The sequence below is a fragment of the Nelusetta ayraudi genome, unplaced genomic scaffold (assembly GCF_046127955.1).
Source record: "Nelusetta ayraudi isolate G7.1 ecotype Tasmania unplaced genomic scaffold, CSIRO-AGI_Nayr_v1 ptg000048l, whole genome shotgun sequence".
NCBI classification, from domain to species: Eukaryota; Metazoa; Chordata; class Actinopteri; order Tetraodontiformes; family Monacanthidae; genus Nelusetta; species Nelusetta ayraudi.
Window position 1 is genome coordinate 10,403,681 of NW_027466098.1, and position 17,635 is coordinate 10,421,315.

The window sequence follows — 17,635 nt, forward strand, 5'->3', positions numbered from 1 at the left end:
AATAGGGGTCGTTGGCTTGGAGACTGTGACAACCGTTATCTTGTCATTGACTAATCATCATTTCTAGTCAGTGTATAATTTTGTGTTATAATTTATCTGAATGGAAAGTGTTTATTATTAAACAATCGTTTAATCCAAAAATATGTTTCAGTATTTTTCTGTTTCAGGTTTTGTTGGTCAAGTCAGGTCAAGGCCGACGTCATCCAGGCCGTCGGGTTTAACGGGCATTTAAAAAAAAAGGTTCACGTTTAATAGGCACAACCTTTATGAAAACAGAAAGATTGTTGTTTTTTAACCAGGCGATTAGAAGCTGCTGGAACGCGTGGAGCCGCATCAAGCACGACTCATAAAACCTCTCAGAAATCGTGGAATATTTTTTTTTTTCCCAGGTTATAAAAAAAGAAAATCGGAATTTCTCCAAGCATGAAATACTGAAGCGTTTGCATTCCACGTTCCAGTCCCCCCCCCCCCCCCTCCCTTGCTTTTAATTTGCATGCTACCGATTCTGCCCACCGTGCCAACTTGGAGGACTTAGCAACCATTTTTCAGGAGTGGCGTCGAGGAGAGTGAGAAAAATGTGGCGTTGAAAACTAATTTTTCCACTTGATGTATAAATCAGGAGTTTGTATTCACCCTGCTCGCTGCGGACCTCCTGCCAGCTGCGCCGCGCCGCCCTCCCCCCCTCTCCGTCTTGTCTGCAAACACCGACACAGCCATGACACATAAGCAATCATAGTTGCTCCACGGAATATATTGACTTATTCCTTTGTTCCCTGGCAGTTTTATTTACTTACTGGGACTCAAAAATCACTGCCCGTGGCTCTCTAACTAGGACAACGGCATTTAAATCACGACTACGTACAGTGTCCAGTTTTAGCGCGACTTAAAATGACTAAATATGTGCCGAAAAGAGGTTAAACGCATCCAGAGAATATCCCTTTGACTTATTTCCCTGAAATTCATTGTCCAGCGTGTCTCTGGTGCTGTCATTGGTGCAGGGTTTCTCAGGCACGATGCAAAGCAGGGCGTCCGTCCGTTGCCGTGGTTACAGCTGCTTTCTGCTTCCAGTAGAATAGACGGACGTGAGGCTCTCGCGTTCTTTTAATACTCTCCAACCTTGTATCACCATGTATCATAATTTGTTATAGTATTGTAAGCCCCCCCCCCATGCGGCTATGAGGAGAACCTGAATGTTTATCACGCGCGTTGGGTTTTTCGAATCTAGCGTCTCGCAAACATAACCTTGATTCGGTAGCCAGACAAAGCCCATATTGAGGCAAGGTTTTGCCAGAGGGAGGACACTGTAGCATGAATACTGCTGTGTGCTCATGCGGCCTCAACCGGGCCAGCTTGCAATGACAGGATCTGCCCATCCTCACGGCCCCTGACATCAACAAGGCAGTTTCTTCCACACGACTGCTGGATATTTTCTCTCCTCTTGACCATCCTGCTGCATACCTTAGAGTTCCCTGTCATGCTGTGAACTTCTAGTAGATCAGCAGCATGTGAATCACAAAGACCGGCGAGGTTCCCGCCAACAAGCGTGTCCACCCCGTCCAGCAAAGTCTCCTCGGTGAGCTTTTCTTCTCGTTACAATGCCCTCTTTGAACCTCAAGCAGGTCTTCTTCATCTGGTCTACGTGCCATGTGATTGGCTGATTAGCCATTTGCGTTAACATGCCATTGAACAGGTGCGCTTAATATAGTGGCATGGGAGTGTAAACGCAGCTTGTTACTGAGTAAATAGCCGTTTACATAAATAGCCTAGTTTTTCTTTTTTCTTTTTTTTGCAAAAAAAACAAAAAAAGCCCCCTGGAAAAATTCTGCATTCCTTTTTATAGGAACATAGAAAATAGCAGGGCATCTTTTCAGAGTATTTATAAATCATTATGTCTGGTGTGGGGGAACCAGAAGTGATGTAACCACATGTGGGATGTTCAGTTTGAGGGCACTTACAGTAAGTGTTGCAGCTGTGGGAGATTTTCTTTTGTTTTTTTTTGGGAGGTGAGTCTGTCCTTTCAACGTGAGGATGTGAATGGAAGGGGAGAAAAACGCAAACACAAAACACACAAGACACAAAAGGTTGTTGTGCAGGAGCGTTTGAAATGACGGCAAAGCGACGCGTCACCCTTCCTGCCTCCCCGCCGACCTTATCTGACTTCTGTCTTTTGTCCGGACTGAACTCCGGAGACCTCGGTGACGAGGCTGAGTCAATCAAGCGCTTTCCGTTTTAGCATCTCGCCAGAGGTGGCGCAACTCGTCGCACCTGCGAAAACTCCTCGGCGTCCTCTTCGTTTTTAACAAGGGCTCCGTCGCAGCCGGAGTGAAAAGGCTCAGTTTTTGTAGCTATGCGTCACAAACGTATCCCTGATAGAATTTCCTACAAATGAATGGGTTACATGGTTACACCGTCACACTGTATGTTACATGGTTACAGTCCATGTAACCCTGGACATGGACTGTATGTACTTGGACTAAACTGACATGTATCTATACACGCCAATGAAATTGGACCGACTCAATTGAAATTCCAATCAGATCAAAAGTGTAACTTTATTTTTTAATGGATCGGAGTTCATGTAGAAGGCACATCGGATTGCTTCCCAGTGTCTGAACTTTGTGAGAATGTTTGCCTCAAAGCGGAGCAGTTGCGCCTCATCGCTCCCTGCTCATCGATATTTTAAAGAAGGGGAGTGTTTTTTTGTTTTTTTTTGTTATTTTTGGCGTAGGAGTTTCAGAAGATTGATTACTAGTCTCTCGCCTACCACTCTTAAATACTTGTGGGCTTCCGGTCACTGCTGGGTGTGGGATTCAGGTCACAAGCAAACAAACATCACCTGCATCACAGCGTGATGGGAAGCCACAAGTCAATCCGGTTGTTTTATTCAGCCCTCGCGCAAATGGGACGATTCGACCTCTCAATTCGACAATTCAATCGGACGGACTAAAAAAGGGTTGCATGCAGACGCGACTATTGACATCTGAGGACCTTACCTCCCTCCACCTCCTCCACCTCCTTCCACCTCTGCCACCCTCTCACCCCCCCCTCCCCTCTTTTCGCCAGTGCAGATAAAGATTTCTGCTTCTTGTTTTCTCTCTTTCCCTCCTCAGACCTCCTCCGCTGCCTTTCTTTGAAACAAACCGGTCCGCCGCTGTTAGCCGCGCGGCTGTTTGATTTGATTTTCCAGCTGAGAGCTCTGCGGAGGCTCCGTCCGGCATGCGCTAAAGTCTTGGCTCCTCTGACGCTCTCCTTCTCCTTCTCTCTCTCCGCAGAGAGAAGTGCCTTCTTTTTCGTTGACTCCCCTCCGGCTGCCCGGCACCGCTGAAGCCGCCTCTGCCTGCGCGCCCGCCCGCTTCCGCTGAAGTCGCCCGACTAGACGCCGGCGAGGACCTACGACGCCCGCCGAATCCACCGTGGCCCCCCGTCGGCAGGAGAAGGCGACCGCTCCTCCCTCGCGCAGCCAGACTCCGCCACCGCTGAAGACGGACGGCTTTTGTCGGCAGCCGTGAGCAGAAGAGGAGGGGGAGTCGGCGCTCCTGTCCCCTCCCCTATCCTACGCACCTTTTTTCATCATGGCCCGACCAGATCGATAAACGCCTGCCGCCGTTCGTCTGATCCGTGAGTCGGGTTGTGGCGCCAGGAGACGGCGAGAGGCACCGGCGCTGGTGTTTCTGAGCACAGAGCCGAGGCCTCGGTGACAAGGAGCTGCAGAACTTCAACTAGCCAAACCTTGAGGATGAGCCGCAGGTGGTAGGCGAGCGCCATAAACCCATCCGAAAAATCAGGACGAAACCCCTCCGGACCACACGTTTCCCATGTCCTTTGCCCATCCCGTCTCGCCGCCGCTCCCACAGTCATCAGAAACGCTCGGACGCAAGCACAAGCGCCTTTTCCCGTGGACGCCCCGCCGACCAATCAGCTCGCCCTGCCCGCCCGCCGCGACATGGCTTTGAACGTGACGCAGATCCGGGACACAAAGTGGCTGACGCTGGAGGTCTGCCGCGAGTTCCAGAGGGGGACGTGCTCCCGGCCGGACAGCGAGTGCAAGTTCGCTCACCCGGCCAAGAGCTGCCAGGTGGAAAACGGCAGAGTTATCGCCTGTTTCGATTCGCTCAAGGTGAGTGAGAGGACCGTGCAAAGGCGTCTCTCGAGTGTCTCTCCTCTCTTGTGTTTTATCGTTTTGCAGTGCTGGCAAGGGGTTGTCTGTGCTTCAAAGTTTTACTTCTCAAGTTTAATGTTTGATATAGTTTTTTTTTATTTTTTTTATCGTGACTGAGCAAAAGCAGCTGCGTCAAAGTGCTTTAGCTTGCATGCTAATTCCTACACTTTAGACAGAATAAAAACATTAGGGGATGATAACAGGAATTGAAAAGGAAAACAACGCAGTACACTTTACTATCAAATGTAGACGAAGTAACAGAAACACTACACATTTTTTTGTTGAATTACATGCACGAGCTAGGTGCTGACTGAATCATACCCTCCGCTGAAGATTTTGCCAATGTTTTGCCCCCTTTGCAGAGAAGTCTTTCAGGTCACGTTGGGACAAATCAATTATCATCGACGGAGGCTGGAGCGCGCTAGCTGCGGGAGGGCTTGTGGCTTAAGCGGAACGCTGGGGTGACACATGATTATTGGAAAATGCAACAAGCTAGTCCAAGATTATGAAAGGACGTGTTTTCTCTGGACGCTCGCAGCGATGCCAACTCACATGTTCCTCTTTTTCGCCGTCTGCTCGTGTAGTACGCTGCAATTAGGGAGGCTTGTAACGACGTGACGACTGACAACCAGAAAGTAGTGGTTGCATGCGTGTGTAAATTTGCAGCTTCACACAACAGAGTGTTTTATAAACCAAACATAAAAAAAAAAAATACAGATTTTTGGCCAGTTTGATTGTTTGTCTCAGGGGGGAAAAAATATGGCAAAGCGATATGTGCATCACTGCGTGGGTATTTTTAATGCGAGCTTGAGTGTGTGTGTGTGTCGGTAAACTGAGATGAACTGAGGCAGTAATCACATTAACATCTGAATCTGACTCAGACTTTCTTTTCCTCCGCTGGCACATAGCTGTGGCGCGGCCGTGTGAGAAGGTTGGTCGGGCAGATTGTGAAAGTTCCTGCGAGGCCGCCCCCGCCGCCCCCGCCGGCCCCGCCAGCCCCGCCAGCTGACCCCGCGAGCTCGAACAGGAACCGCAGAAGCAGCGCAGCGCACATTAAAGCCGCACGTTTTTCCGTAAAGTGGAAGTCTGTGCGTTGCTTTTGCGGTCGCGCAGCGCGGTGGGTGTGTTTTCACAAGGCTCAGAAATTTTTGCCATCTATTTTTTGCCCTGGCACCGGGACAATGCACTCTTACCGTACACTCACCCCACCCTCTTTCCCTCACTCCCTCCCTCGCTCTCACTCACTGGCTCGCTCTCTGTCTAAAATATGAGAGGAAGAAAATTCACGGCGGGGCCGGGAAGTGAGAGGGAAATGGAACAGGCCCGGGGTGCGGAGTCGCAGAGGTAAATGGGGAAGTAAAAGTAAACGGTGCTTTCAGGGGTCGTGTTTCAGGGCGTTAACCTCGGCATCACGTGCGTATCTCAGAAGGCCGCGAGTGATTAAAACGTCGCCGCTATGTGTTCCTGCCCTTCTTCAACATCTGCTGATCGGTCACGTGATTCACTGGAAGGTCGGAGGCTCTGTGAGATGAGAGCAGGAGGTCCAAGTTGGTGCCTGATTGAAAAGACCCCGACACTTTATCAAGAAAAAAAGGCAAATTGAGTCGATAAGCAAGAGGACTCGTTTAAAATGCGAATATGTAAATGTGTCATTTATTTAATAACCAAAATAAATCTGCCAATCTGCTGTTAGCTACTATCAGCCAAGGCTGCTAATTGCTCTGTTTTTAATTAAAGGTCACGTGTTTTCCCAGTTTTCATTTTCTTTTCTTTTTTTCACATTGCTCACTTCAGTGGATCACTGGAGTCTTGAACTGGTAGTTACTCAAAACTCCCTAATTTTACAACCGCTATAAACAGAGAGCTAAATCGAAACACATTTAGCCCTCTGTTTATAGCCCTGCACAAAAGCCTTTTGGCTTCCCGTTAAAGGTGAACGTCGACTTTACTTATTTCTGGGAAGTTCACTGACAAGCAAGAGTCACGTATTGTTAGAAAACACTAGCAAAATATTTTGCATTGGAATATTAACCAATGTAGAATTCAGAAAATCTGATGTTTGCTGATGATATTCAGTTATATCATTTTAACCAAGGAATGATTCTCTAGTTTTAACAAAAAATATGCGCAGGTGGTCTTTTCCCTCCCCCTCGTTCTCTACGTCTGACTTCTTCCTCCGCGTGGTCTCGCTCAAATATAGACACGTCTGTATCCTCGGCGGAGCAGAGCGCCGGCGTCGCGACGCTTCTGGGACTCCGCCTTTGAAACTCGCACATCTGGCAGATTTGTGATCATTTTTCAGAGCTCCCATGATGAAAATGTGCTGCAACAGGTAGAGACAGACGCTACCGTTTGGGACTACAGGACGATCTCACTCTAAAATGGACTCAAAGGAGTGACTGGTTTCCGACCAGACGTTTCATTTCAGTGCGATCCCTGTCATAAATGCAAGATTTTAGGAAATACTTAAAGAACCAATGGAAGTCTTGTGGAGGGTAAAGTCATAAACACACCACCTGCAGGGTTTTTGGTTTTTTTTTCCCCACAGTTTTGGATTCTCCCACAGATACAACAGTGTCACCACAGGTCACTCAACATGTCACCTCTCTTGGCAGTGAGCTGCGCTTTGTAAAGTTCAACCGGCAGGCGTGTAGAACATAACCTGTTACAAGCGGCAGACAATCACTCATCCTGACCCGATACCACCCGATGCCAGGCGCGTGTGCTCGCCTGCAGCGATAACAGTCACATCGCCGAGGGTGCTTCTTTGGCACGCCGCCCTCTCTCTCACGCCGCGCGCTTGTCCTGCAATTTGTCTCCTATCTGATTGTCAAGCAGGGTGTTATTTGGCCTCGACTGGAAGCCACTCGAGCACACGGCGCCCGCTGTCACAGCCCTGAGCTGTCGGTCACAGGTAGGGCTGGAAAAGGGGCTGCGGTGGCGTCGGGGGGGCGGGGCCTCGAGAGCGCCGCAGAAGGGGAGCGAGGCCGAGGAGGTGAGAGAAGGTGCGGCCGACGAGCATAGCGAGCGCGGCGCTCGGAGCCCTTCCCCTGCAAGCCGGTGCCAGGGCATTCCACAGCCTGCCTGCGTGACAGAATGATAGATCTGCTTCATCTGCAGATGAATTCTTAACACACTGCTGGGCATGGAGTGGGCGGCAGCGAGGGGAACGGGCAGGGGACGGGGGGGGGGCAAACAGGGCGAGGAGGAAGAGAAGGAGAAAACAAAGGGCGAGCTCGACAGATGTACTGGACGTTAATAAAAGTACTATGTCCAGTTTTTTTCCCATCTTTTCCACAGTTTCCAGCTTTGCCAGTTAGTGGAAGTGACCGTCGTATCCTGTTCTGTCTTTTACTTTATTAAAGGAAAAAGGTGTTTGCCAAGACAGAATGGAAAGGGTGGCGTGACAGAGGCGACCAGGAAATGAGTCAGGAAGGGCAGGAGCGCATGATATGACACATCTTAGCGAGACGCTGATGAGATCGCTTCGGTATTTTGGCGAAAAAGGAGGGAAACTAACCTGGAATTGAAGTTTCGCCACTGCCAATTCACAATCATCCGGTTTAATATTAGTCAGTTCTTACATTTGGTGAGTCACGGGTTTGAAACGCTGCTGGACAATGTCATTGCTGTGTTTAAGTCAACAACTCGCTTAAGAAGCCAATTAATTGTCAGGAAAACATAAATTGAGACGTTCAATAAGATGTTGGAAAAACAAAACAGTTTTTTTGTTTTTTTGTTTGTTTTTTTAAAACCCATAAATTTTGAAAGGTCTTGTCAAACTGAAATGCAGAGGCAAACAACTAATCTCAGACTTTCTGGACAGGCAGAGGAAGTAAATGAGGTATTTGTTTGGTCTGTGGGCTCCCGCTAAAGCAATCCAGCAGCTTGTTGCCATTAGGAGCCGGAGAGAGAAACGCTTTCATTGTGTGGGGATAATAAAAGGAAATCTGGAGTTTCTTAGGCTGATGAAATGCATTAAACTCAACAACTGGGCTGTGATGGGAAACAGGTGAAAGTGAGCCAGATATGCCACAGGGACTGCACAGCAGCATTGTGAACTACTTACTAACGATCATGCAGAGAGTTTAGCAGCTTTTTAAATTTCAGAGTTTCTTCTTCTTCCAAAAAATCTTTTTCGTAAGTATTTTTAATTTTTTTTTCAAAGCTGCTTCATATTTCATCTGCAAAGGAGCCTTTCTGTGTAACATGTTTGTGCTCGGTGGCAGCACCTGAGATGGACCTCCTTCACCAACTGTCACTCCAGCTAGAGATCAGGATTAATTAAATCACCGATGATTGGTTGTGTTAAACCACCTGGTAGTGCAAGTCTGGTCGGCTGAACGTGTGAAGCAGCAGCTCGCCGTTCCAGCCGCTTGCTTTAATGCATGTTCCCAATATAGCAAGCGCTATATCACAACTGAGTGCAGGAGACGCATGGATGGATAGATTAATAAAGGTTTCAGTCCAAAAAGTGTATTTGGTATCTTGTTTGCGTTTGGTATTGAAACGTGATCTGTGCCCAGATAAGTCACATCAATAAGGGAAGAAAACACCAAATGCGGACACATCAGAAACGTCTTCAGGTGTGTTTGCTTCCAGGGAAGCTGCAAGAAGAATTTGCACAGTTGGCGTTCAAACACGAATGCCATTAAGAGGTTTTTTTTGCATTTTTATCCAAAGTAGAAGACGTCATCCCATTCGGAATGCCACACATCAAGTCTTCTTTTGCATTTGATCCCATTGCATTGGAAAATTAGCACTGCCTCGGAGAAAAAGGGGAGGGGGGGGGGGTGAACCATACATAGCCGCCGACCTTACAACTCGGCAGGTTAACAGCCTCCAGCTGAGCTGCAGCCACAAGGCTAGTGCGGGTTGCCATGGCGATGCTTCGCGCAACAGAGAGCTGAACTCAAAGTGGACGATGCAGGCTGCATTAGAAAGTGTACGTCCCGACACGTGCTAACGTGCATTGAGGTGAGCGATGGATGCTGAGTGTAGTAAGATGGTCCTTTCGGGTTCAAGTCACTCAGCTGTATTATGAAAATAAAAATCTCAGAGTACTGAGACCTTTTACGGTGGCTGTAAAGTTATTGCAAAGCTTGACGCTGTGTGTTAGATCTGCTCAGATTGTTGGGTTAAAATCAATTCAGTCCTTCATTCAGTCCTCTTGTTGAGTCGTACATATCCTTGTATATGCCTGTAGCTGCAGTTTGCTTTAAATGCTTCATGTATGTATATATGTATATATATATATATATATATATATATATATATATATATATATATATATATATATATATATATATATATATATACATATATATATATATATAAATATATGTATAGTGTGTGTGCTTTAGTGTATCTTTATCTATGCACATATACAGCTTTTCAATTGAATCGTTGCAGTTGCTGCCTAATTACACTGTGCAGCACTAGCGGTTTTTAAAAGTCCCCTATGAATATACATGACCTTGACTTCCCTTTGGAACACTCGCGCAGCGCCACCTGTTGACCTTTTCGCTTTCTTTATTTTCTGCCTTTATTTTGGAATTGACAGGCAAATCCAGGCAATTATTCTTGATTCATACATATTTTTAGTGTTGAAAGAGGGGAAAATAGAATTGATGTCTTTTAACTGTTTGGCTTCTTTTTAGCATTTTATTTGCATTTGAGGTGTTGTGGTCGAGCAGAAACCTATTGGTTCTGTCAATACAGACCACTGATGGGAGCCATTGAGTCACTGCCACATGTGACTCTGACACAGTATATATGTTATACATCAGTCTAGACAGGCATGGATGAAACCTGCATTCTGATTGGTGCACTGACGCAGCAAAGCCGACGTTGAATTCGCAGTCAATTTGTCCTCATCAATTATCTTGACTTTTCGCATCAGTCTGCCTGTTTACAAATGAGAAAGAGGGGAAAAGAAAATATGCCATGTGGCCAAGAAACAGACAGACATCCGTCTGTCAACGATATTTCCTCATATTTCCGAAAATCGTGATTAATGGCCATCCATAAATGACTCGCAGGAAGCTCGGGAAGCAGAGTTGCCGGAAAGTTCTGGTCCTCTTTGAAATCTGCAAGCTAGAAGATCTGAAGTTGAACAGAGACCGAACAAGTTGTTTTTATTTTTTTTTCTTAGGCCAGTGTGGAGTCAGACTCTTATTAACCGAGGACAACTCAATTTCTGTCCCTTGGCTCCGGGCGTGTCATTTTGCACACGCTGCCTTAAAGGTTTCTTACGTGGGCCTGCTTGACAAATTGGACAGTGACAGATGAGCGCGTCGCGGGGACGGACGCTGTTCCGGGAGTTTGGACGTTCGGCAAACGTTGCCCAGCGTCAGAGATGCCATACAGAATCTTTGAAACATAGTGGACATCCCATAAACTTACAGGCCTTGATGCCGGGTGACTTCATGTGATTTCCTCCATGCTTCCCACAAAGGTTCTCATGTGCTCAGAGACAATAGAATCCTCTGACTGACACTCAGATGCTGCTGTTTAATGTGCCCTCGTGTTGGCTCTAAACCCTGTTTACTGGCTATTGGAGCGGAGCAGCGTTTATACTTTTTAAACATTCAGTTTAAACTGTTCATATAAAAGGAACAATTTCCCCGAGCCAATAAAGCAGAGACCAATTATTAGTGCAGCCGAAATGTTGTTATTATATTATAAGCCTGGCTTTCGCCCAAGGACTTACTCGGCAAGTTGGGTCATTGTTTAAACACCCTCACTGTTGACATAAACATGACATTAAGGTTTGTTCAAAACCCTCCTGAATAAAAACCCAATAGTTGGTTATGTAAGCAAAGCACAGAAGAAGAGGGGGGAATGCAATGTTATATATTTATTCATAAATGTTGTACCTTTTGAATTCAGGTACCGGCTGCCATGGCCATTTGAATGCGCACTCAGAACTCAATGGTTTGCAACAGCTCACCTCTGGCTTCAGCTTCGTGTCACGGTCCGGACGGGCAACATCCGGAATCTGATCCGCAGGATTTCACGCTTGACATCCCAGCGATCCGGCAGTCGGCCTTTTGCGAAGTCAGATGAAATGGCATAGAAGAAGTGGGGCGATGAATTTTTCAATATTTTGACGAAAATTTAAAGGCAACAAGATGAATGCGGAGACAGAAAGTCGGGGTTCACAAGGTTACTAATTACCGACGCTGGAGCGGGGCTGGTTTAACTGCAGTCCCAGAAGGAAGGGGTACAGTCTTGTATCGTTTACTTTGATCCATTTTAGTGAGCTTAGAATCGCGTGAAGAGGTTTTCTTTTTTTCTTTTTTTCTTTTTTTTGCAAATTTAGTCTGAATCTTCAGCATGATGTGATGCCGCGTTAATAAACTCCGTCTGCTATTCATCCGACTCAGGCCGGCAGAAGTCAGTCGTGCTTGGAAAAGCCCGACGTTTACATCAAGGTCGCGCGAATCCAACTTCGCTCCTGAATAAAGTTTCGCACCGCAGACGCGAACATGAGCGGACTCACATTTTTCGCGTCGCGCAAACCCTTCATCCCGGCGCATGAAAGGAAGTGAAGGACGGCCCCGCTGAACCAGAGTCCTTTAAACTGGCACATGCGGAGGCTGACAGAGGGAGCAAGGAGAGCAGAAAGTTAGCTTCAGCCTTGCAGTTGGAAAAAAAATTACAGCAGACTAGAAGAGAGAGAGGATCACAAGTGTGTGTGTGTGTGTGTGTGTGTGTGTGTGTGTGTGTGTGTGTGCGTGCGCGTCGGCTGGATATTGAATAAGAAGTCTTTGAAAGGAAAGCAGCGTTAATCTGCTCTCCATCTGTATTCCACTGTCATGCTCCTCTCTCTCATCCTCTCCTCTCATTACCTCTGTTAATCTGTCTCCACTCAACCCATCCTGCTCCGCCTCATCCCCCCCCCACCTCCCCCCACCCCAGACTCTCTGAGGCGTCCCAGACACTTTCATTCCCATTTCACACGTGGTGATTTTTTATCTGTCGCCGCCCGCCTTTTTAGCGTGTTCCCTGCCGGAGCCCCGCCGCTCGCTCGCTCCGGGGATTTCCCCCCCCCCCCTTCTCTGTGGCCAGCCATCAGGCAAAAGACGGATTGTGTCTCAATCTTATCTGCTTGTCCTGATTTCATTACACACTTTGAAGGCCCAGCGCGTTTGAAAGGGTCCCCTTGAATGTTTCTCTCGCGCGTGTGATTTTATCTCGACAACAGCAGCCACAAGAAAGATGTGACATTCAGTGAGAAATCAGAAGACAAAGACTGACATTAGCATTGATGCAGTACGCTTTCTTGCCATTGGGCGGTGCTTAACTTTGGACCGTGGGCCTTTTAAGTGGACAGGGTTTGGTCCCCCCACCCACCGCCAACTTCCACCCAGACAGGCGCGTGGAGATGTGTGAGCTCTTCCTGATTCCGGGGCGGCACGGTTTTCCTTTCCGAGCGAGGCGCCTGAAGTCTTCCGCTTCAGGGACTTAGTCTGTCTCCACGAAGAACGCTGACTCAGTGTTGACAGGCAGGAGGAGAGAAAAAAACAAAACAAAAAAACAAGCACTGTTCAAGGTTCCGTTGTGATCGTAGCTGCACGAGAACACAATTCCCACACCGAGTTGTTTTTTCTGTGCAGTTTTTCAATCTGAGGGGGGAATTTTCTCCGTGCCGAGTTTCATGTTCAGGCCTGGTGAAGGTTCTGTGGCTCAGCATTGAAGTGAGACTCGGCGAGACTCGCCGCATGCTTGCCCAAATGTTTTCTCATTTAAGCTTCACCTCTATTTTTTTTCAGATTAAATGACATTGTGCAGCTCTGGTCCAAATTACTGGGCCTGCAGTGTAACAAGGCAGACAGCTGCGTTTCTTGTTAGTGCCATATCCCCCCACCCCCCTCCCCCTAACTGTCTGTGTGCGTGCGTAAAAATAGAATACTAGTTACTAGCCATTAGAAAGGTTCATGAAAATTCGCATTTTCAAGATATTTTACCTGTTTTGTTTTGCACCCCAGACTCCAGTGGAGCAGCATTTGCTTGATTATTACCCACAAAACAGATGTAGACCTCCAGAAAACAGCAGCCCTCTGCTGGAACCAGTTCCCCCTTAGATCCTCCACAAATAACAGACAAAAGCAAGGCAACCTTGAGGCGGCCAAGGAAATGTTTAACACGAACCACAGAGTGGAATCAGCGGGAGATCAGGACCCTTTGTAACAACACGAAGCACTGAAATATAGAATTATACTTTTGGATTCAGAGCCCATAGGGACGCAACAACCAGTTGAGAAGAAGTTGCACGGGCGATATTTCCTGACTGAAACGTCATGGAAATGAACGCGCCACGGTTGCGTACAGATACATTTCAGATGTATTTATTGCACATTTGCCGTCTTAACAGAAACACCTTCAAAGTGCTCGTTCATGAGTCCGGCAGCGTCCTCATGCTGCGGCGTTGGCACCGTTCTCACTGCCCAAAACTTCACTCGAAATAAGTGGGCGCGCTCACTCCCGATACCGCCGAGCTCTCCGTACACCCATTTATAGGATTTATTTTTGGGCCCGACCAAACAGGATACGCCGTATCTGATGTCTCACATGGCTCAGCCCACATCACGCATTATGAAAAGGGGAGGTGGGGGACCGGGGGGGGGGGGGGGGGGGGGCTTTTATTAGTGCGACGCAGCCGTCGGCCTCTCGACTCCCCCGTTCCAACGCCCTTTTCTAAATGTCTCGCAGTCCCTCAATGGGGCCGCGTGTTTATTTTATTTTTATTTTTTTTCATACGCCCATCTGCGGATGAGCTGCCTCAGCACAGACGCAAACACACAAACGCGCACGCATCCATCTTTAAACGCGCTGCATCAGCGCGGAGGCATGACACAACAACATCAGAGCCAAAACTACATACAAGGCCGTTCAGGAATAGCTTCCCCACTGCGCTCGCTTCTCGTCCGCCTGCTTTGAAATCTGTGATTTGCAAAAACCGGCTCGTGTTTCCTCATAGCACGCCGCCGCCTTCAATGCAAATGTGACGGGGGGGGGTTTCTAACTCTTTTCAAGGTATAATAGCAACTCGTGTTGCCGTGACGTCCCTCCACTGCGACTGCTGCCGCCGCCGCCGTGCGCTGCATGTCTGATCAGTTCTGGCCCGATTCCACTTGTGTTGGTCTGACCCTCCAACCTCAAACTAATTCCCTGTCTCTCTACAAACACACCGCCTCCTCGTCCTCCATCCCGCAGACCTTTAATCTCATGATGCTCAATCTGTTTTCACAACACACTCCGAGAGCGATATGGTAAAGGATGAGACTGCGGCTGCATCGGAGGCGGGGCCAGAGGGCCCGGATTGAGAGTGGAACAAGTTGTTGACCAGATGGGTCTCTCCTCTGTCTCTCGTTCTGTCGTTTTCAGCGGCGTCTCGCTGTTGTCTTGCCTGCGCTGCTGCTGCTGCTGCTGCTGCTGCTGCTGCTGCTGCTGCTGCTGCTGCTGCTCCTGGTCTGATCGGAAAAGTTTCGGTGTGCCTCGCAGTCGCACGACGAGAGCTTCTAACCTTGAGCAGGGAAAAGAAACACAAACAATGAGAAAGCGCAGAGTTTCTGACGCAGCCAAGTCCCTCCCTGCAACACACACACACACACACACACACACACACAAACACACACACACACACACACACACACACAAACACACACACACACACACACACACACACACACACACACACACACAAAGCAAAGCAAAGCAAAGAGCATCCTGTGATATGAATATTCACCTCGGGCAGTTTATTACATTATAGGGGTTGCCAGCCGTAACGACAGGAAAATAAAGGCAAGGAAACTTTCAAACTCACACATGATTTGATTATGTTGGCAATTGCTGTCATTAAAAACACCGGCAGATATTTCTCATTGCAAGGGGGCAAAAAACAAAAAAGATGAAACAACGAAATATGCTACAGTGGGGGCGGTTGGGTGATTAGACGTGTTTAGGATTTAATATTCATGGGATGACATGGGGGTTTTAGTTCGTGACACCGTTGTTTCAGAGCTGATTTCCTGCCTCCCAAGGTTCCTCCCGCCGACTTACATGTTGGTAATTGGCTCCATTTGTGCCGAGGTCGGGCTAAGCGGTTTGCAGTTTGCGTCGTGTCTCAGAAAATGTCAAGCTAATCAAGGTGCCTAATAGATCTCCCCAAAACAATGTTGTAATCGCTGCTTTTTTTTTTTGCCCGGTGCCAGGGCGAGCAGGGAAAAGAGATTCAGGCTCACGTGTTCTGCATGGCGACCAGCGACAGCGGCATGCTAGCTAGCTAACCTTGCGTGGAAAACGTAGAACAAGCAAAGGCGGGAAAAGTTAGGCGTTTTCATTCCGAGGGAGTCCATAGAGGAAAATATTATAAGAAAGAAAGAAGAAAATTTAAATAACAGGGACAAACAAAAACATGTTTGCGTCAGGGTGAGGGCCGATTCCTCAGTCGAAATTGGAGTGACTTATTGACTTGATTGACTTGCAACCACTGATTTTGACGATCCTCTGAAGTGGCTTCAATCTGACTGGAGGGATTTTTTTTTTTTAACCCAGGGCTCACGACTTTGTGCTTGTGATTTGTGATTCCGTCTCAAGACACTTTCCCATCGCCGCCAAGATTGCTTCACGCCACGGTCAGGCCCAACAGATAGGAGAAACACAAATAAAAGAATGTTTCCTTTCCACAAGCGGCAAAACAAATTTTCCATCATGCTTTGTTGCGGGGCACGACTCCAGATTGGCAATTCAGTAGCGGAAGACATTTCTGTCCGCTGCTCCCCTGAGAACGCCGCAAACAAGGCTTGACTGAGTGTGATTTCCTTCCCTGCGTTCATCATTAGCATGTTTGTTGTTTGATTCCCCCCCCACCCCCTCCCCGCAGTTATAAACATGCATTTATGAATTTACTCATCACTCCCATCACTCACCGCTTTAATTAGAAAATAATCAGGGCTGGATGAGAGGTTCATTAAATGTCACCCTTTTTGGAGGCGTCAGCCGCGCGCTCGCGGGATATTCATCAAGGCTCGTGAAAAGAAGTCGGACGCTTCTCCGCCGCCCGCCGCCTTTTCTCCGTTCGGGGTCAGAACACTGACGGCGTCGACGGTCCCGGACAAAGAGACGAGCGGGCGACAAGGCCGGGGGAGAGGATGTTGTTTTGACGGAAAGGAGCAGCAATAAAGCGGCAGCGTGGGAGGCGAGGCAGAGGAGCAGGGAGGACGAGAGAAAACAGAGAGATCATTAGAGGAGTGCTAATTAACAGAAACCGCGCTGTTTAGCAGCACTTTGTCCTCGCGCCGTATTGATCCACCTCGAACATTAACGCGGGGCGACCGCCTCTCTGCCTCTGACTTTTTGTTTCCCCCCCCCCCCCTCGTTTTTTCTTCTTTTCGGCTCTGCTTTCGCGCTAACGTCGACGCGTCTGAAACTGAGGTCACCGGAAGCGTCTACAGTCGGTCTCAGGTCGTTGACCTGCACTTAGCTGTAGCCCGCTGTCTTGTCGTTTTTTTTTAAACCTTCACATTTTCACCGCCGGCTGCCCGCATTTGTTTGTTTCTGCTAATCCAGAGACAACTCAAACTTTTTCTTCTTCTTCTTCCAATTCCTCTGGGCTGTTCCCTTCAGTGATGCCGACAGCCAATCATCTGCCCCCATCTAACCCCATTCTCTGCACTTTCTTCTCTCACTCCCACTAACTTCATGTCCTCTTTCGCTGCATCCATCTCCTCCAAATCTCCTCTTTCCTTTTTCTACGGACCTTCTTCCCATCAGTTCCAACCCTCAGCATCCTCCCGTCGTGAATGCATGCACTGTTCACTGTCGCTCATCTGGACTGTCTCAGTCTGATCTCTGTGGCTTTGCAGCCAAGACAGTGAGCCCTAGTATCCATTTGTGAGACAAAGTTCCATCTGGCAAGACATTGAAACAATATTTGAAAGAAAAGTTAGCTGATAAGATCTTCAGAAATGTGCCACATTCTTTAGCAAATAAAGTTTTAGATTTGTTTGTGGTGAGGGTTCGATCATCTAAGGAACTCCTCAAGCTTCTGGGAATATTGTTGAGCATCTAATTAAAATGCAATTCCTAAAATGCTCTTTGATGATGGTCATTATCTACATAAACAGGCATTATAAGCTTAAGCTTAAGCACATTTTAATGCTGGACAACCAGGGATTGAGATACAGCAGGTAACAGCGGAGTTTTTCTAATGACACCCAGTGGATGTACACCAGTGTTCTTTGGATAAAAGTAGCAAAACTTGTGACACTCTCATTGCATTTCTGAGAGAATTAAAGCCATTTGACAACTATGGAACAGTGGGATAGCGGAATGAAAGAAAGAAAAAGGGTGACAGACGTGTACGTTGACGTAAAGTGTGTCGCTGTGGACGCTGACGGAGCGCTGATGGACGACGGGCAGCAGGGGAACAGAGTCGGGGTGTGAACAACAGGGAGCAATAACGGCGAC

General features: G+C 47.8%; 1 protein-coding gene and 1 long non-coding RNA gene across 11 annotated transcripts in view; one reads left to right on the forward strand and one right to left on the reverse strand.

Annotated features, from left to right (window-relative positions):
• The window catches only part of LOC142895316 (muscleblind-like protein 1), a 66,961-nt gene that overhangs the window by 16,373 nt on the left and 32,953 nt on the right, over window positions 1-17,635 (forward strand). For all 10 annotated transcript variants that reach the window (XM_076036248.1, XM_076036246.1, XM_076036251.1 and 7 more), the window contains exon 2: window positions 3,273-4,117. In XM_076036248.1, coding sequence (XP_075892363.1) covers window positions 3,944-4,117 — 174 coding nt within the window. In that variant the 5' untranslated portion in view covers window positions 3,273-3,943. The remainder of the gene's footprint in view (window positions 1-3,272; window positions 4,118-17,635) is intronic.
• Window positions 14,788-16,514, reverse strand: LOC142895352 (uncharacterized). Its single transcript, XR_012928206.1, has 2 exons — window positions 16,096-16,514; window positions 14,788-15,789 (listed from the first exon to the last, which is right to left on the reverse strand). It is a non-coding gene; the product is annotated as an uncharacterized LOC142895352 (long non-coding RNA).